Source organism: Mauremys reevesii, linkage group 8, assembly GCF_016161935.1.
Source record: "Mauremys reevesii isolate NIE-2019 linkage group 8, ASM1616193v1, whole genome shotgun sequence".
NCBI classification, from domain to species: domain Eukaryota; kingdom Metazoa; phylum Chordata; order Testudines; family Geoemydidae; genus Mauremys; species Mauremys reevesii.
Genome location: NC_052630.1, coordinates 98,112,931 through 98,127,192, shown reverse-complemented (window position 1 = coordinate 98,127,192; position 14,262 = coordinate 98,112,931). Strand labels below are relative to the sequence as shown.

General features: G+C 44.3%; 1 protein-coding gene and 1 long non-coding RNA gene across 4 annotated transcripts in view; one reads left to right on the top strand and one right to left on the bottom strand.

The window, feature by feature from the left end:
* The first annotated feature begins 341 nt into the window (after window positions 1-341).
* Window positions 342-14,262, top strand: part of PODN (podocan) — a 35,714-nt gene continuing 21,793 nt past the window's right edge. For all 3 annotated transcript variants that reach the window (XM_039483737.1, XM_039483736.1, XM_039483739.1), the window contains exons 1-4: window positions 342-476; window positions 6,140-6,402; window positions 9,172-9,265; window positions 10,837-10,901. In XM_039483737.1, the coding sequence (XP_039339671.1) occupies window positions 6,145-6,402; window positions 9,172-9,265; window positions 10,837-10,901 (417 nt within the window). In that variant the 5' untranslated portion in view covers window positions 342-476; window positions 6,140-6,144. The remainder of the gene's footprint in view (window positions 477-6,139; window positions 6,403-9,171; window positions 9,266-10,836; window positions 10,902-14,262) is intronic.
* LOC120369929 lies at window positions 2,081-13,839 on the bottom strand. The gene is made up of 4 exons (XR_005583514.1): window positions 13,754-13,839; window positions 10,747-10,886; window positions 2,964-3,151; window positions 2,081-2,436 (listed from the first exon to the last, which is right to left on the bottom strand). It is a non-coding gene; the product is annotated as an uncharacterized LOC120369929 (long non-coding RNA).

The window sequence follows — 14,262 nt, the reverse complement described above, 5'->3', positions numbered from 1 at the left end:
GCATGCTCCTTAAATAAATAAATTTTGCACTGACAATGTAAATACCATGCAGTGAAATGTTAAGCATGTGCAGCCGCTGCTTCCCTTCCATCAGTTCTTTAAATTGCTCCTCTTTTTGGCATCTCTTGCTGGTCTCGCAAAGTGTGCTGACGAGAGACTGGAGGTTGTTCCTTGCCCAAGTCTTTATGTTCAGACTACAGCTGCTTCCCCCCTTATCTCTGCTCACATTTTCCCATATGGTAAGTTTGGAAAATTCCTCTCCGATTTCACTGCAAAGGGACAGGAAATTCTCTTTGGGAGACGGTTGCCTATTTCTCGCTCTAGTTTTGCTGCTCACATCTGGAAAGGATCTGAGTTGGGAAAGGGAAAATATCTTTCTGAGCTCAGTGTGTGTAACTGACATGGCATGAACTAAGGGGAGCCTTTGGGGGCAAGAGAAACGCTTTTCTCCATTCATTTGATCTCTGTCAACAACGGTGAGTTGTTTTAGCACTTTATTTTGTTACAGTTTGGTACACTGAGAGCATTGAACAAGCCTGCCTTTTAGCTACAGCCTTTAGAACAGACTTGTCATGCAAATAACAAATACACATGACCTGCTGATCTTAAAAACAAGTGAAGATTATGTTTTTTAAAATCGAGACTGTCTTGTAAGGCTGAACGTGGAGAGCTGTAGGCATGATAAAATAGAGAGAACATGCTTATGCTGTTTGTTCAGATCATCTTCCTTACTGTACAGTGTATACTGACTCCTGCAACTTCACTTGCTGCTTGAGACTGATTGCTGAAGCACTGGGCTGCTGGTACTGCAGTGGATGATGGTAGCTGCAATGCGATGGAGTAAATTTTGGTTCTATATGGGACAGTGTGCAATGAAATCCGAAGGTGCAGCCACAACCCAGAAGAAACCCTGTACTGACTCCCACTACCATTGCAATTTTGTTCTGAGGCACAGGGCCTGATTCAAAGTTCACTGAGGTCTTTCCATTGACTTCAATGGGCTTTGGATCAGGCCCTTAGTAAACGAATGGGTTTTGGATTATGCTCTTAGTGATCTTAACAGAGTTCGTCTCTTCAAGCTGGCTTTGAACTAAGAGAAATCAAAATCCATGCCCATAGTTACTTCCTGAACTCTGGAAGCAAGCAGATGTGCCTTATCCAAAGTGTCACTCTGTGGCACCATAGCAACTATCACTTCAAAGGCATTGTAGCCGAAAAGGACATATTGATGACAGCAGTGTGAGACTTCCTCTCACCTATTAGAACATGATGCCAGATTTTACACTCTCACCTCGCTTTAGTCAACCACTGTCTATGTAAAAGTGTCAAAAAGCACTCGTTTTAGTCCAAAAACAGTCAGCTCAACTATAGCTCTGGTGTAAGTTGGTTCTACTACATTGACTGTAATGTAGTTACACCAGGGCTGCCTCTGGTTGATGTTTACAATATTTTAATTAGTCATTTTTGTCATCAGCTATAAGAACAAATCAATATATGATTTAAAAACCCAGAAATGGTCGTTTTCTAGCTTTTCAATACTTTCAAAAGACATCAGTCAAGATTGGGTAACAAAGATGGATTGCAGTAACCCAATTAGCTGTGTCAGGTTTTTGAGGTCAGGTCTGGTACTAGATAGAGTTCTACCTGCCGCACTGTGCTACATTTTGATCTCACACAAGTGGACATCTAGAGTAACTCCATTCAAATCCACGAATGTACTTGAGATTTACACCAATATAACTTGCAACAGAAAGCAGGATCCATTTACTTCTGGAGTGTCTAAAGTTTTGTAAAAACAGACATACACAGGAATTAAACACCTGGGGCTGGCCTGCATCAGTTGCTTCATGCTTCGGCTACAGGGCTGTAAAATTCTGATGTAGACACATAGGCTCAGGCTGGAGCTCAGAGTCTAGGATCCTGTAAGGAAGGAGGTGCCCAGAGCTCAGGCTCCAGCCTGAGCCCAAAGGCCTACACTTCAATTTCATAGCCCCAGAGCCTGAGCCCCACAAGCTCAAGTCAGCTGAACTGGGGCCAGCGGCAGAGCTGCAAGTGTTTCATTGCAGCGTAGATAGATCTTTAGACAGCTGACCCGGGCCAGCCATGGGTGTTTAATTGCAACAGAGACAACCCCAATGCGTCTGAGGGCCAGATTCTGACTTGCTCGAAAACAGCTGGTCTCCCAGTTCACACCATCTGAAAACCTGGCTATGAGATATTCTTGTTTCCGAACTCAAAAGAGAAGCACTGATTGTCAGAGCTGAATGGAGTAATTATGTCATATTAAGGGCGACAACCCATCATGTTTGGATCTTGAAGGAGCAGTATCAATACGAGCTAGCTGTCCCAGAAAGGCTGTTCCATGACCTCTCCTGTTTGGAACTGGCTGGAACATGCAGTAGACCCTAGATCACATTGTCTCCAATGCTGAATCCTCTGCAGGATTAAAAAAAGAAGAAAGGATAAAATAAAAGCCACTACCAGCTCTTACTGCAAATCATCATCTATGAAACCTAAGATGTGCTAAGAATGAAACGGAGCTGGGCCTGGGCCAGCTGGCTGATTCTGCAGATATTTAACTTCTGTTTAGATATTCTAACCTGCAGCCAGAAAGATAGAGGTTGAATAATAGCCAAGGCTCTAAGGTTCAGATAAATGTTGCTGTCCAAAATCAATAGACGGTCCAGACCATATTTTACTGCAGTAGCTCAAGATTTCGTTACTGTTCAATGCATATAAACCAGACCTAGTGTAGGGCCATCCTGACAGCATGAGTCACTATTTTCCAGCACACCTTGTTTACATTAACCAGGGTAGTGTGTAATGATGGGAATTTATTTCCATATGCAAAACTTTGTGGAACATTATGATCAACAGTTACATAAGAATAACATTGCATAACCTCATATATAAATCTCCCCTAGGACCTGGCGTTTCTTAGTTTGAGAAAAGGAATAACTTACTACAGTAGCCAGGGCTAGTTCAGCTGATGCTGCTACGCCTGCAGCCACAGGGGTCCCGGGGTATCCATTCTTGAGACAAGTTGAAACAATAATGCCATGGTTCTCAAACTGTAGTTGGTATGGCACTGCCCAGTCACATGGTCTTTATTCCGCTCCTTGTTCCAGCTCCTCAATTGCTTTAAAAGAAACTGAAAATACATAAAGGGAGAGTAAGAATGGGCTAGTGGTTAGGGTGTTAATCTGGGGCTGGGGAGTCAAGGCTCAAGTCCCAGCTTTGCCACAAACTTCTGCATAACCGTGTGCAAGTCTCTCTGTGCCTTAATTCCTCCTATGGGGATAACACCAGGGCTGTGGCTCATTGGGGCACTGTAAGGATAAAAAATAAAGACCGTGAGGTACTCAGATACTATGGTTATGTGGGTCATACAGAGAAAATGATGGGGTCTAAATTAGCTGTTACCACTCAAGAAAGAGATCTTGGAGTCATTGTGGATAGTTGTCTGAAAACATCCACTCAATGTGCAGCAGCAGTCAAAAAAGCAAACAGAATGCTGGGAATCATTAAGAAAGGGATAGACAATAAGACAGAAAATATCATATTGCCTCTATATAAATCCATGGTACACCCGCATCTTGAATACTGTGTGCAGATGTGGTCTCCCCAACTCAAAAAAGATATATTGGAATTGGAAAGGGTTCAGTAAAGGGCCGCAAAACTGATTAGGGGCAAGGAACAGCTTCCGTCTGAGGAGAGATTAATAAGATTTGGACTCCTTCATCTTGGAAAAGTCAGCTAAGGGGGGAATATGATAGAGATCTATAAAATCATGACTGGTGTGGAGAAAGTAAATAAGGAAGTGTTATTTACTCCTTCTCATAACACAAGAACTAGGGGTCACCAAGTGAAATTAATAAGCAACAGGTTTAAAACAAACAAAAGGAAGTACTTCTTCACACAACGCACAGTCAACCTGTGGAACTCCTTGCCAGAGGATGTTGTGAAGGCCAAGACTATAACAGGGTTAAACAAAGAACTAGATAAATTCATGGAGGATAGGTCCATCAATGGCTATTAGCCAGGATGGGCATGGATGGTGTCCCTAGCCTCTGTTTGCCAGAAGTTGGGAATGGGCAACGGGATGGATCACTTGATGATTACCTGTTCTGTTCATTCTCTCTGGGGCACATGGCATTGGCCACTGTCAGAAGACAGGATACTGGGCTAGATGGACCTTTGATCTGACCCAGTATGGCCGTTCTTATGTAACTTAGCTGGACAGATGAAATACTTCCCTAATGTTCCATATGACACCTACTACAATCATCACAGGGATAATACGTGATCACAAATAGGAGGGGACAGTGGGTCAGTATCTATGAAGAGTTCTCTGTTGAATCACCGGTGCCACTGCTCTGTAAGTGAGATTGCTGTGTTATGCGTAAATAGTGAATGAAATCCAGCAGGTGGTGCTCAAGAATATGTAGCATACTTCTGAGTTCTGCAGGACTGATAAAATGCCTTGTTGTGCACTGCATAGGGCTTCCTCTTTAGATGGAGCTCTTAATAGCCACCCTCTGCATCCCTGGTCCTTTAGCCTCTTTTTTTGCACTTACTGCAGAATTCCTACTTTACCCAGATACTTCTGTGTGCTTAAAAGGGCAGATCTGCTAGGCTTTGTGGCAAACCATTATGAGGAACAAATTAAATGTGAACTGTCGTAATGCCATCTGGCAATAATACAGACAGGTTGAGGGTTTCCATAGCTGGGTTGGCTAATTGAAATATGCTGCAGTCTTGCCAATCTCGGTTTCCACCGGGCCTGGAGTCAGTCCGGTAATGATGCGAGACACTTGAGTCCATTCCTGAATTTTAGCTTTGCCTGGCGGCAGGGGCGGCTCTAGAAAATAGGCTGCCCCAGGCAGCGCGGTGTGCTGCGCCGCCCTTCCTCAGTCCCGCGGCGGGTCCCCTCTTCCCGCGACTCCGGTTGAGCTCCCGCGGCAGGTCCACCGGAGACCCGGGACGAGCGGACCTGCTGCAGGCATGACTGCGGGAGCTCCACCGGAGCCGCGGGAACAGCGGACCTCCCGCGGGCACGGCTGCCCGGCGGCTCCGCTTGAGCTGCCGCAGTCATGCCTGCGGGAGGTCGGGACGAGCGCCCCCTCTGCAGTCATGCCTGCGGCAGGTCCGGTCGTCCGCGACTCTGGTGGACCTCCCGCAGGCATGACTGCGGCAGGTCCACCGGCGCAGCCTGCCGCCCCCTAGATTTGGCCGCCCTAGGCAACAGCTTGGTTTGCTGGTGCCTAGAGCCGCCCCTGCCTGGCGGGGGGAACCCCCTTCGGATTGGCTGCTTTCCTTGCTTCGCTGGCTCCTGGGGAAGGCCAGCCAATCAGGGCTTTTGCCGGATGCAGGCTGAGTTCTCTCTACCTCCCTTCCTTGCAACCTGACACCTTTCTCAACAGGAGAGTGGGGGAGGAAGGAAGCAGAAAGAGCTCAGGGCAGCTCTGCTCCCTCCCTCTCTTCCTGTGAGCAAAGGGATGGCTCCTCCCCTTCCCTCCCAGACTGGGAAGGGACAATGGGAGGTAAAAAACTCCTGGAGCTGTTCCCAGCCCTAGCCTGGCAAGGGGAAAAGGGAATCCTGCTGCAGGTCCTTGCCAGGCCTGGCTGAGGGAGGTGAAAGAGTCCAGGAGCTGCAGAAGGAGCAGAAGTGAAGCTGAAGGGGCAGTGCTGATGGGGAGTTGAGGGGGCAGAATTGGTTGCTGGGCAGGGGGACAGGCAGTTGTTGGGGTGAGAGCTCCTGCAATGGGAGCCAAAATCATTTTAACCAATTTAGGAGTGAAAAGAAAAGAGAAAAGCACAATATAAACTTTATTAAAAAAATCTCATGATTTTTTGCCAATCGCTTTATTGTTGGGAGGCTGACTCAGGATTTTTGAATCTGTGGGGTTGACAACACTGATGCTGAGAAGTTAGTTTGGTTGCCCGCACAGCAATTAGACCCATACTGCTACTTGGTGTGATTTTTACTGTTTAAATCGCCTGCTACGTGGCAGTCAACCCCACGTGATTAGGTCCTTTACCTTCCACTTGCAGTTTGTGTTGGGCTTTAAAACAGAAATAGTATTTTTGCAGGCTAAGTACTAACTCCCAACTTACCGTGATGTTTGTTTGGTTTCAGTGGAAATGCTTCCAGGCAGCAGATCCCTGCTGGTGCTGTGGCTTTTGGTATTTAGCTACAACATGATCCATGGTCACAATGATGAAGACAATGAGTTTCTGGAAAATTCATCCAAATTACTGAATCCAGACCCTAATTTCCTGGCTCCAGACTGCCCTAGAGACTGCACCTGCACCCAGGAAGGAGTTGTGGATTGTGGAGGGATCGATCTGAAAGAATTTCCCATAGATTTACCAGAGTCAACAAACCACCTTTCCTTGCAGGTAAAATAAAACACAACCGGATTATTCCCCAAAACAGCAGGCCTGATTCAGCGCTGTCCCATGGCTCCTTTGAATAGCACCAGTGCAGGGGGGCCTATCCACCTGACTCAGAGCTGGGGGTGTGCTGGGACTGGCTGAGGGTAGAGAAGATGGGTGGCAGGGCATCCCTACCCTCAGCTGTTTCTCACTGCCATAAGGCCCATGTGGTCTAAGACAGTGGGGAGCACAAGATAGAGTAGCCCTGATGGCTAGGTTGGGGCCACAGTGTGCCCTGGCAGCCCACGGACTAGTCCCCAGATTTCCTACCCCTAGCTCCAAGGCTGCTTGCATCTCTGGCTCTCTGATTTTCCCTCGCTCTCCTTTCTGTTTCTGCTTTCACCCTCCTGGCTCAGAGGTCAGCGACCTGATCAGCAGAAAGATTCTGTGCCTGACAAATATTAATTACATTGAACTTTATATTGGTTTATTTAAAAATGTTTTTTTCCCTCTCAGACAGGTATGGGAGAACTTTCACTCTGGTATTAGTCCTCCCCGAGATCTGGGTGTGTAAGGGGAGCAAGTGATCAGAGCTGAGACCTTCCTTATGGCTCAGAGGTTAATTTTTCCTCAAATAAGAGCCTTCAGTGTATAACAATTCTTAATTCTGCTCTCCCTTTGGAAAACCTGGGCTTAATTCTTCCCTGGTGTAACTGCAGCAGCTGCCAAGAAGTTTCCTGGTATCCCTTATTAATTGAAATATCATAATCAGGATCCATTGGCCCAGATGCATTCCTCTACCCCCAGTGCCAAACATCCCCCCAGATCCCCATCTATACAGAAACATGGGATGTTAAATAGTCATGATGAGCAAAATCACCCAAACGAGAAGAACTTACAAGGGCTGAAAACAGCCATCTTGCAACCTCATTGGGAACCCACAGGGAGGGAATTCCATCGATGAGGCCCTTGCACTCAGCTGGTGCTGACCTCATCCAGCTCAAGTTCAGCAAGATGATCCTGGGGGGTTGTTTTTAAATAGAAGGCTGTAGGCATAATAAGCTCACTCCCCTAAATAATGGTTATGTTTATTGAGACTGAGTGGCTGTTCAGGGCAAGGGTATGTGGGGGTGAGGAAATATGTTCTAAACTTCTTAGGCCTTTGTCTACATGGGAAAGTGTTACCAGCATAACCCTGTGGGTGGACTCTCATTCTGGAGGGTGGCTTTTTTTTTTTTTAAATCTTAAACTTCTTCCCAAGTGACACAAACTAAATGTAATAAAGGCCCTCAAGCTGATGTTAGAGTGCTCTCCTGGGGGATTATACTACTGTAACGATACTGGTTTAAATTAATGCCTTTTTATACAAGTCTAACTTTCCCATATAGACAGGTCCTTAGAAGAATCAACTCACAATGTGCTGTCAGTAGCTTCATTTGCCAAGCAGGGTTTTTTGCAGAAGTTTAGGACGTTTCAATTTAATTAAAGGCGTATTTTTCCTCCTTTTGATCCATTGTCTGAGGCCTCTGGTAGAGCAGAACAGTTGTGTTCAAGACAAGATAATTAATGCTGGTGTTTATCAAGTCTCCCTGAAAGTCCTTAACATTAAGTCCTTCCCGTTCCTTGCTTGCCACAGTGGTGCTGTGTTATTGCTCCCCATCAGGCAAGCAGAAAGGAAGCAGAAAGATCAAGTGTTCATTATTGTTCATTCATAAGTTTTGAAATGTTGTGGTGCCAGGCCAGTGGAACGCATTCATAATTATTCTTTTTTACTGGAGTACGTTAGCCAGATTGTGCTCTTAAAGCAGTGTGAATCCAAAGTAACCCCACAGTCAATGCAATGACTGCAGATTCCCACTTGTATAAAATGTGTCCTGTGATCCCTAACTAGTGGTTTTTTTTGGTATTTATCATGTTTGATAAATTGATAGAGTGCACAGTTTTGCAATGGAAAATTCAGAGTTGTCAATCAATGCACAGCTGTAGTCAGAAAAGTTGTAATGTAAAATGACACCTTATTACTCAACACATCTGCTCCAGGTGTGTTGCAGTTAGAGCTATTTTACTGTCAAAACAAAAGTTTAACTCCTGTTAGCCCACTAGATGGGCTATGGGAGACTGGACAGGATTCCATGCTGTAAGCTCTTTGGAGAAGCAGCTGTAATTTTCTATATATAGCTCTTAGCCACTGACCTGGTTGAAGCCTCTAGATGCTACCATAATATACATGTTTAATACTAATATGAACACTATTCAGCCTTGTGCACTATCAAAGAATTGTTAACTAAAGTCTGATGGCAGATTCTTCATTAGCAGTGGCATGTCTGAAATAGAACCCAGCTTGACTTTCAGATCTCATGATGAGTTTTCAGTTAGAAAAAAAAATCATTCTACCAATCACGTTTGATTTAATAAAATAAAATCTAAACCTGGGACCCCACTATGCCAGTCTTGTATAGTCCTTTTTCAGAGTAAAGCTGTGCTTTAATTACCTGCCAGCTGTTCAGAGGGTTTGCCTCTGGCTGAGCGCATTATAGGCTTTACTAGAACCTGTTCCTCCTAAAGTACAGGACCTGGATATTTCTAGGGATAATCCCAAACTGCAGAACTTGGCTTTGCAAGATTTCAAACTCTGCTAACTTTGGGTTTGTCACATTTGGGATCTGAGTTTGGCCTTTTATAGCCAGGGGTCTATTTTTGACATTCAGATACAGATCCAAACTTTCCAGAAGTTCAGAGCTAGGGTCCTTCTCTGATTACTTAGCTGATGATTCCTATTCTCCCTTTCCTTAGAATAACCAGATAGAAGAAATCTTTCCAGAAGAGCTTGCACGTCTTTACAGACTAGAAACGCTCAATTTACAGAACAACAGGCTCACTTCGAAAGGTAAGCCGGAAAAGCCAAGCATCAGAGTGTCGAGAGCCACTGACGAGCACTGCAACATGAGTCTACGCAACAAACCAGTCAGTGGTCACAGATGGAAGGCGTGAGGAATGGTGTGTGCACTCAAATGTTAATGATTAGAATGGTTGGCTAATCAGCGTCACTCCTTTGGCCAGCACATAAGACGTGGAGGCACTTCATCATCTGAAAAATAATGCTCAGTGCATAAAAATGCAGTCCTCCTTGTACCAAAGGAAGAGACAGAGCAGCTATATTGTGTACTGTGGCATAGCGCACGCTTGTCCAGGAAACTCCCTCCAGTCCCTTTAGAGCGCATCAGTGCAATCCAAATTGGATCCAGAAATATCTGCATGCTGAACAAATTCCCTATGACAGAGCCTGCTTCTTAATTCACTCCTTCAGTTCAATTCAGTTAATTTGATGTCTAAATTACTGAAAACCTTTGGAACCAAACCATATGCATTCAAAATAACACCACTTCCACCCTTTCTGTCAACCCATTTTGATTGCTTCAGGCAAGTTTTGCTGGATAAGCCAAGCACTCGCTATGGGGGGAGGGATAGCTCAGTGGTTTGAGCATTGGCCTGCTAAACCCAGGGTTGTGAGTTCAATCCTTGAGGGGGCCACTTAGGGAGCTGGGGCAAAAATCTGTCTGGGGATTGGTCCTGCTTTGAGCAGGGGGTTGGCCTACGTGATCTCCTGAGGTCCCTTCCAACCCTGATAGTCTATGATTCTATAGAACATTGCTATTTAGTTAATAAGGAAAAGGCCAGATTCTGAAAGAGGAAGAAAAGAGAGGCTGGGGAAGAGCCACATGATAATAAAGGGGGAAGGTGTGTGATTCAGAAATGGTACTGCTGTCAACACACTCAGGTGTGACCCTGTCTGTAAGGTGCACCCTACTACTCATATGGATAACAGGAGCAGCCTCCTATTTCAGGGGGTACAAGTAGACTTGATTGGAAGCACAGGACCATTGTACATCGATAATGCACAGCAACACAAAAATTATAGATTCAGGACCTGGTCTTGTTCCCTTTTCAGTTAATAGAGAAACTTCTTCCATTAACTTCAGTGGGCGCATGATTGAGCCGTAAGTTTCAAATATGCTTTGATATAGACTATGTCCTTATGAGAAGAATTTTCTACAAGTTCATAAAAAGAAATTAACCAAAAAACCAAAAGGTGGAGAGGTGCAGGGAAGGGAAGAAAATCCACATGTGATTCCTGTCCTTTCTTCCCAGGCAGCATGGATGGTCTGTGCAGTTAGTAATATATATCCCACAACAAGCGACCTTAAATCTGGTGCACTCTGTTACATCTTCTGATCATCACGCTCATTACTACAGGCTAAACAATGTGCTTTGTTCAGCTACAGCTTTTTACAAATTTCTATAGCCTTTATAATTATAGAAAATGAAACAACAACAAAAAGCATGAGTCAGGTTGTTTCTGAAACTTACATTATAGCTATCCTTTTGGGAGACAAAAAGTCCCTCTAGCATTCTCATTCACAAAGGGCGTTGACTGTAAATCATTCCTGTTGTTTGAAGGGCTTCCAGAGGAGGCATTTGAACAGCTGGAGAACCTGAATTACCTGTACCTTGCAAACAATAAGGTAAGAGGGGAAAATGGTTTTTGGAGATGCCTTCTGGTGTTATTCATAAAGTTAAACAATAATGATGATTTAAAAAATACATTTATGTTCTCCATGCCTGTAAGGTTGTGCTGAGGTGTGTAATTCCAATGGGGGCTCATCTAAGGCTCCCTACAATTAAAACTTCCATCATACTGCAAAACTGTTAACAAAAAGGGCTATTTATGGAGTTGGTCTGAAGATGTTGCGTGAAGATGTTCGTTTGAAGAGTGCATCGATAGATGAGAGAGGTAGACATTACTTATTCAAAACAGAGCTCTCACCTGTGCGCACAGAGTTTAGTGCCATCTGGAATCTGTGTGCACTTTTGTGCACAATTGCCTCAGTGCAGGGGATTTAAATCCATTACTTCACATGTATACAGGCAAAAGAGTTTTCACGCACAAGCTCGTTTGACCACGTTTGGTGTTGTGTGGTATTTGACCACGTAACGTCTAGAACTGCACTCACTGGGGACCTGATCCAAAACCCACTAAGTCAAGAGAGAGACTCCCACTGCATCAAGATGACATTCGATAATGACAAGTGCAAAGTACTACACCTCATTTAGAAGGGAAAATCAAATGCACAAATATAAAATGGGGAATTACTGACTAGGCAGTAACACTGTATGACTCCGATGTAAGACACGGGAGGTAATCGTTATGCTCTACTTGGCACTGGGGAGGCCACAGCTGGAGTATTGTCTCCCGTTTTGGGTGCCACTTTAAAAAAGGTGTCAATAAACTGGAGACTGTCCAGAGAAGCGCAACAAAAATGATAAAAAGATTTAGAAAACCTGACCTATGAGGAAAGGTTAAAAAAAACTGGGAGTGTTTAGTCTTGAGAAAAGGAGACTAAGGGAGGCCCTGAAAAATGTCTTCAAATATGTTAATTGATCACTGTCCTCTTTGTAACTGCCCTTGTTTTCCAGGTCCACTGAATGTAGGACAAGCAATGATAGGCTTCATCTGCAGCAAGGGAGATTTCAGTTCAATATTAGGAAAAACTTTCTAACTATAAGGATAGTTAAGTATGGAACAGGCTTCAAAGGGAGGTTGTGGAATCCCCATCATTGGAGATTTTAAAGAACAGGTTAGACAACACCTGTCAGTTATGGTCTAGCTATACTTAGTTCAACCCCATGCACTGAGGCAGGGCCAAGTGACCCCTGGAAGTCCCTTCTAGCTCTGCATTCTAGGATTCTATGGGCTTTGGGTCATGCCCTGCACACAGAGATGATAGTGCACATAAACTGTGAGTGCAGGTATACAAAGCTGCACACACACGAGAAGAGGCTGGGTTAAGCTCATTGGAAAAATAGGTCCTAACACTTTGGTGTGTGACTCTCATAATGAACAGTCAGGAACTGAAAATGCCACCACATTCTCCATGGAGCCCATTCCCATCATGTCTACAGGAGCTATACACATGCATAGTAGAGACAACTGCCTGCCAAATGTGGGTTCTGTGGATTAGGAGAACTGTGGAATGAGTGGAAGTAGATGTTAGAGAGGAGCTAGTGCTACTGAGGATTTGGGACATGACGGAAGTGTAACCCTCTTGCCCCCCCCAATGTATTGTGTGCTGTGTGTCCCACACTAGTGTCTGGTCCACATAAGAGACTAAGTGCCTACTGTTGCTAGCAGCTAATCAAGTTACTTCTTTAGCTCAAATGCTTGGAGCGCATACTTCTAGTGGTTAAGGTCCCAGGTCCCTGCTGATGACCCATGGTAGGAGTCACAACAGATACCCCAAGCCTTGATGAAAAGGTTATGCTATCTCAACAGGGATGGAGATACCCTTTCTGATATCACCTTACTCCTGCTTGGTTCTGCAGTGGAATAATTTTTTTAATGAACCCCCACACTTACTTGCCATGGAAGGAAATGTGATGCCACAGAAAAGTATGGCTTAAAGCACCAGGCACAGGTCAATGGGGAAAGGGGAAAGCTCAGCTGTGCAAGCAGGAAGCCCCCTTCAGACAGAAAAAAATGTAATTCTCTATCTGTTTAACCACACTTTTTTTTAAATGTCTGTGATTCTTTGGTCTTTAGATTATACACCAAGTGGCCAGATTCTGGTCTAAGTGTCCTGCCAGGACAAATCCATAATAACTTCATGGATTTCCCCTGGTGTGCCTGAACTCAGAATTTGCTCCTTAGTACAGCTAGATCACATTCTCTATTTTTTCAAGCCACATTTCCATGTAATGGTCTTGGCAGCAAGTAGATCCATAAAAGAGAAGAACAAGCCAGGCTGTGACTAATATTCCAGAACTTTGCAGTCCAACTTTTCCCTGTGTGACAAAACAAAGTGTTTGGCTTTTCCTGACACTGTTGCAGAGAGAGAGACACATCCAAACTAAAAATGCAAACATCAGCAAATTGTCAGAAGCAGTTACAGTGAGAAGTTGTGGACCCACAAAAATAACACGTCTTCAGAAATCACGAGCCAGGACAAACCAGATTGGCTTTGTTATGCATCCATGCTGCAAAGGGAAGTACTACAGCTCAGGCAACGGTGGTGTCTGGAGGAGGGCAGGGGTTTGCTGGTAGTTTACTCCTCTCATTTTATGGAAGGAGGCTTGTCTTGATGTTTTAGTTAGTGGCAGTTCTGATTACTTCAGACAGGTAAATTTTCAGGGTGCCTTTTTAAATTAGCATAACTAGGCTAATACATAACCCTGCTGTATTGCAGGTGTATCGCTCACCATAAGTAAATAACTTATATTGTCACTACTTATTTAAATTCCCCAAGAACACCCACAAGAAGCCTTGGTCACATAGCCTATGGGTAGCCACAGCATGCCTCATTTTTAACAAAAACCTCACCTGCTGAAATGTAGGGCAGGGCATTGAGCTGCTATATTGATTACTTTACATTATCAACCCTTTGGGTCAGGGAGTCTTTAGATTTCTCAATATTCCTGTAGTGATATGGGATTCACTGGATCCAAGGCTTTTCTGTTTGTGTCAAGGTCTGCAGCAGACAAGGAGAAAATAGCTTTTATGGCAGCACTGTTATCGGTTAATCTACCAGTTAGCCATGGAGGAAAGAAACCTGCAATAGGGAGATGGGTGGGGGAGGGCAGGAACAAGGCTGCAGAGAAAATCGCATTAGTTGAAGTCACTAGATTGCTGTTAGACAATAATGATGGGAGAGTTCCCAGCCACTGAATCTACTTTAACAACTATGAAAACCCAGCATAAATTCTCCAAAAAGTCAACTAATGAAAATCATTATTCAGTACTATAGGGATTATCCTAGAATAGTGCATTCAGTACACTATCCATCCTGTGTACTGCAGTAGAAGCAGCACAAGTTTGGAAAATTCATCATT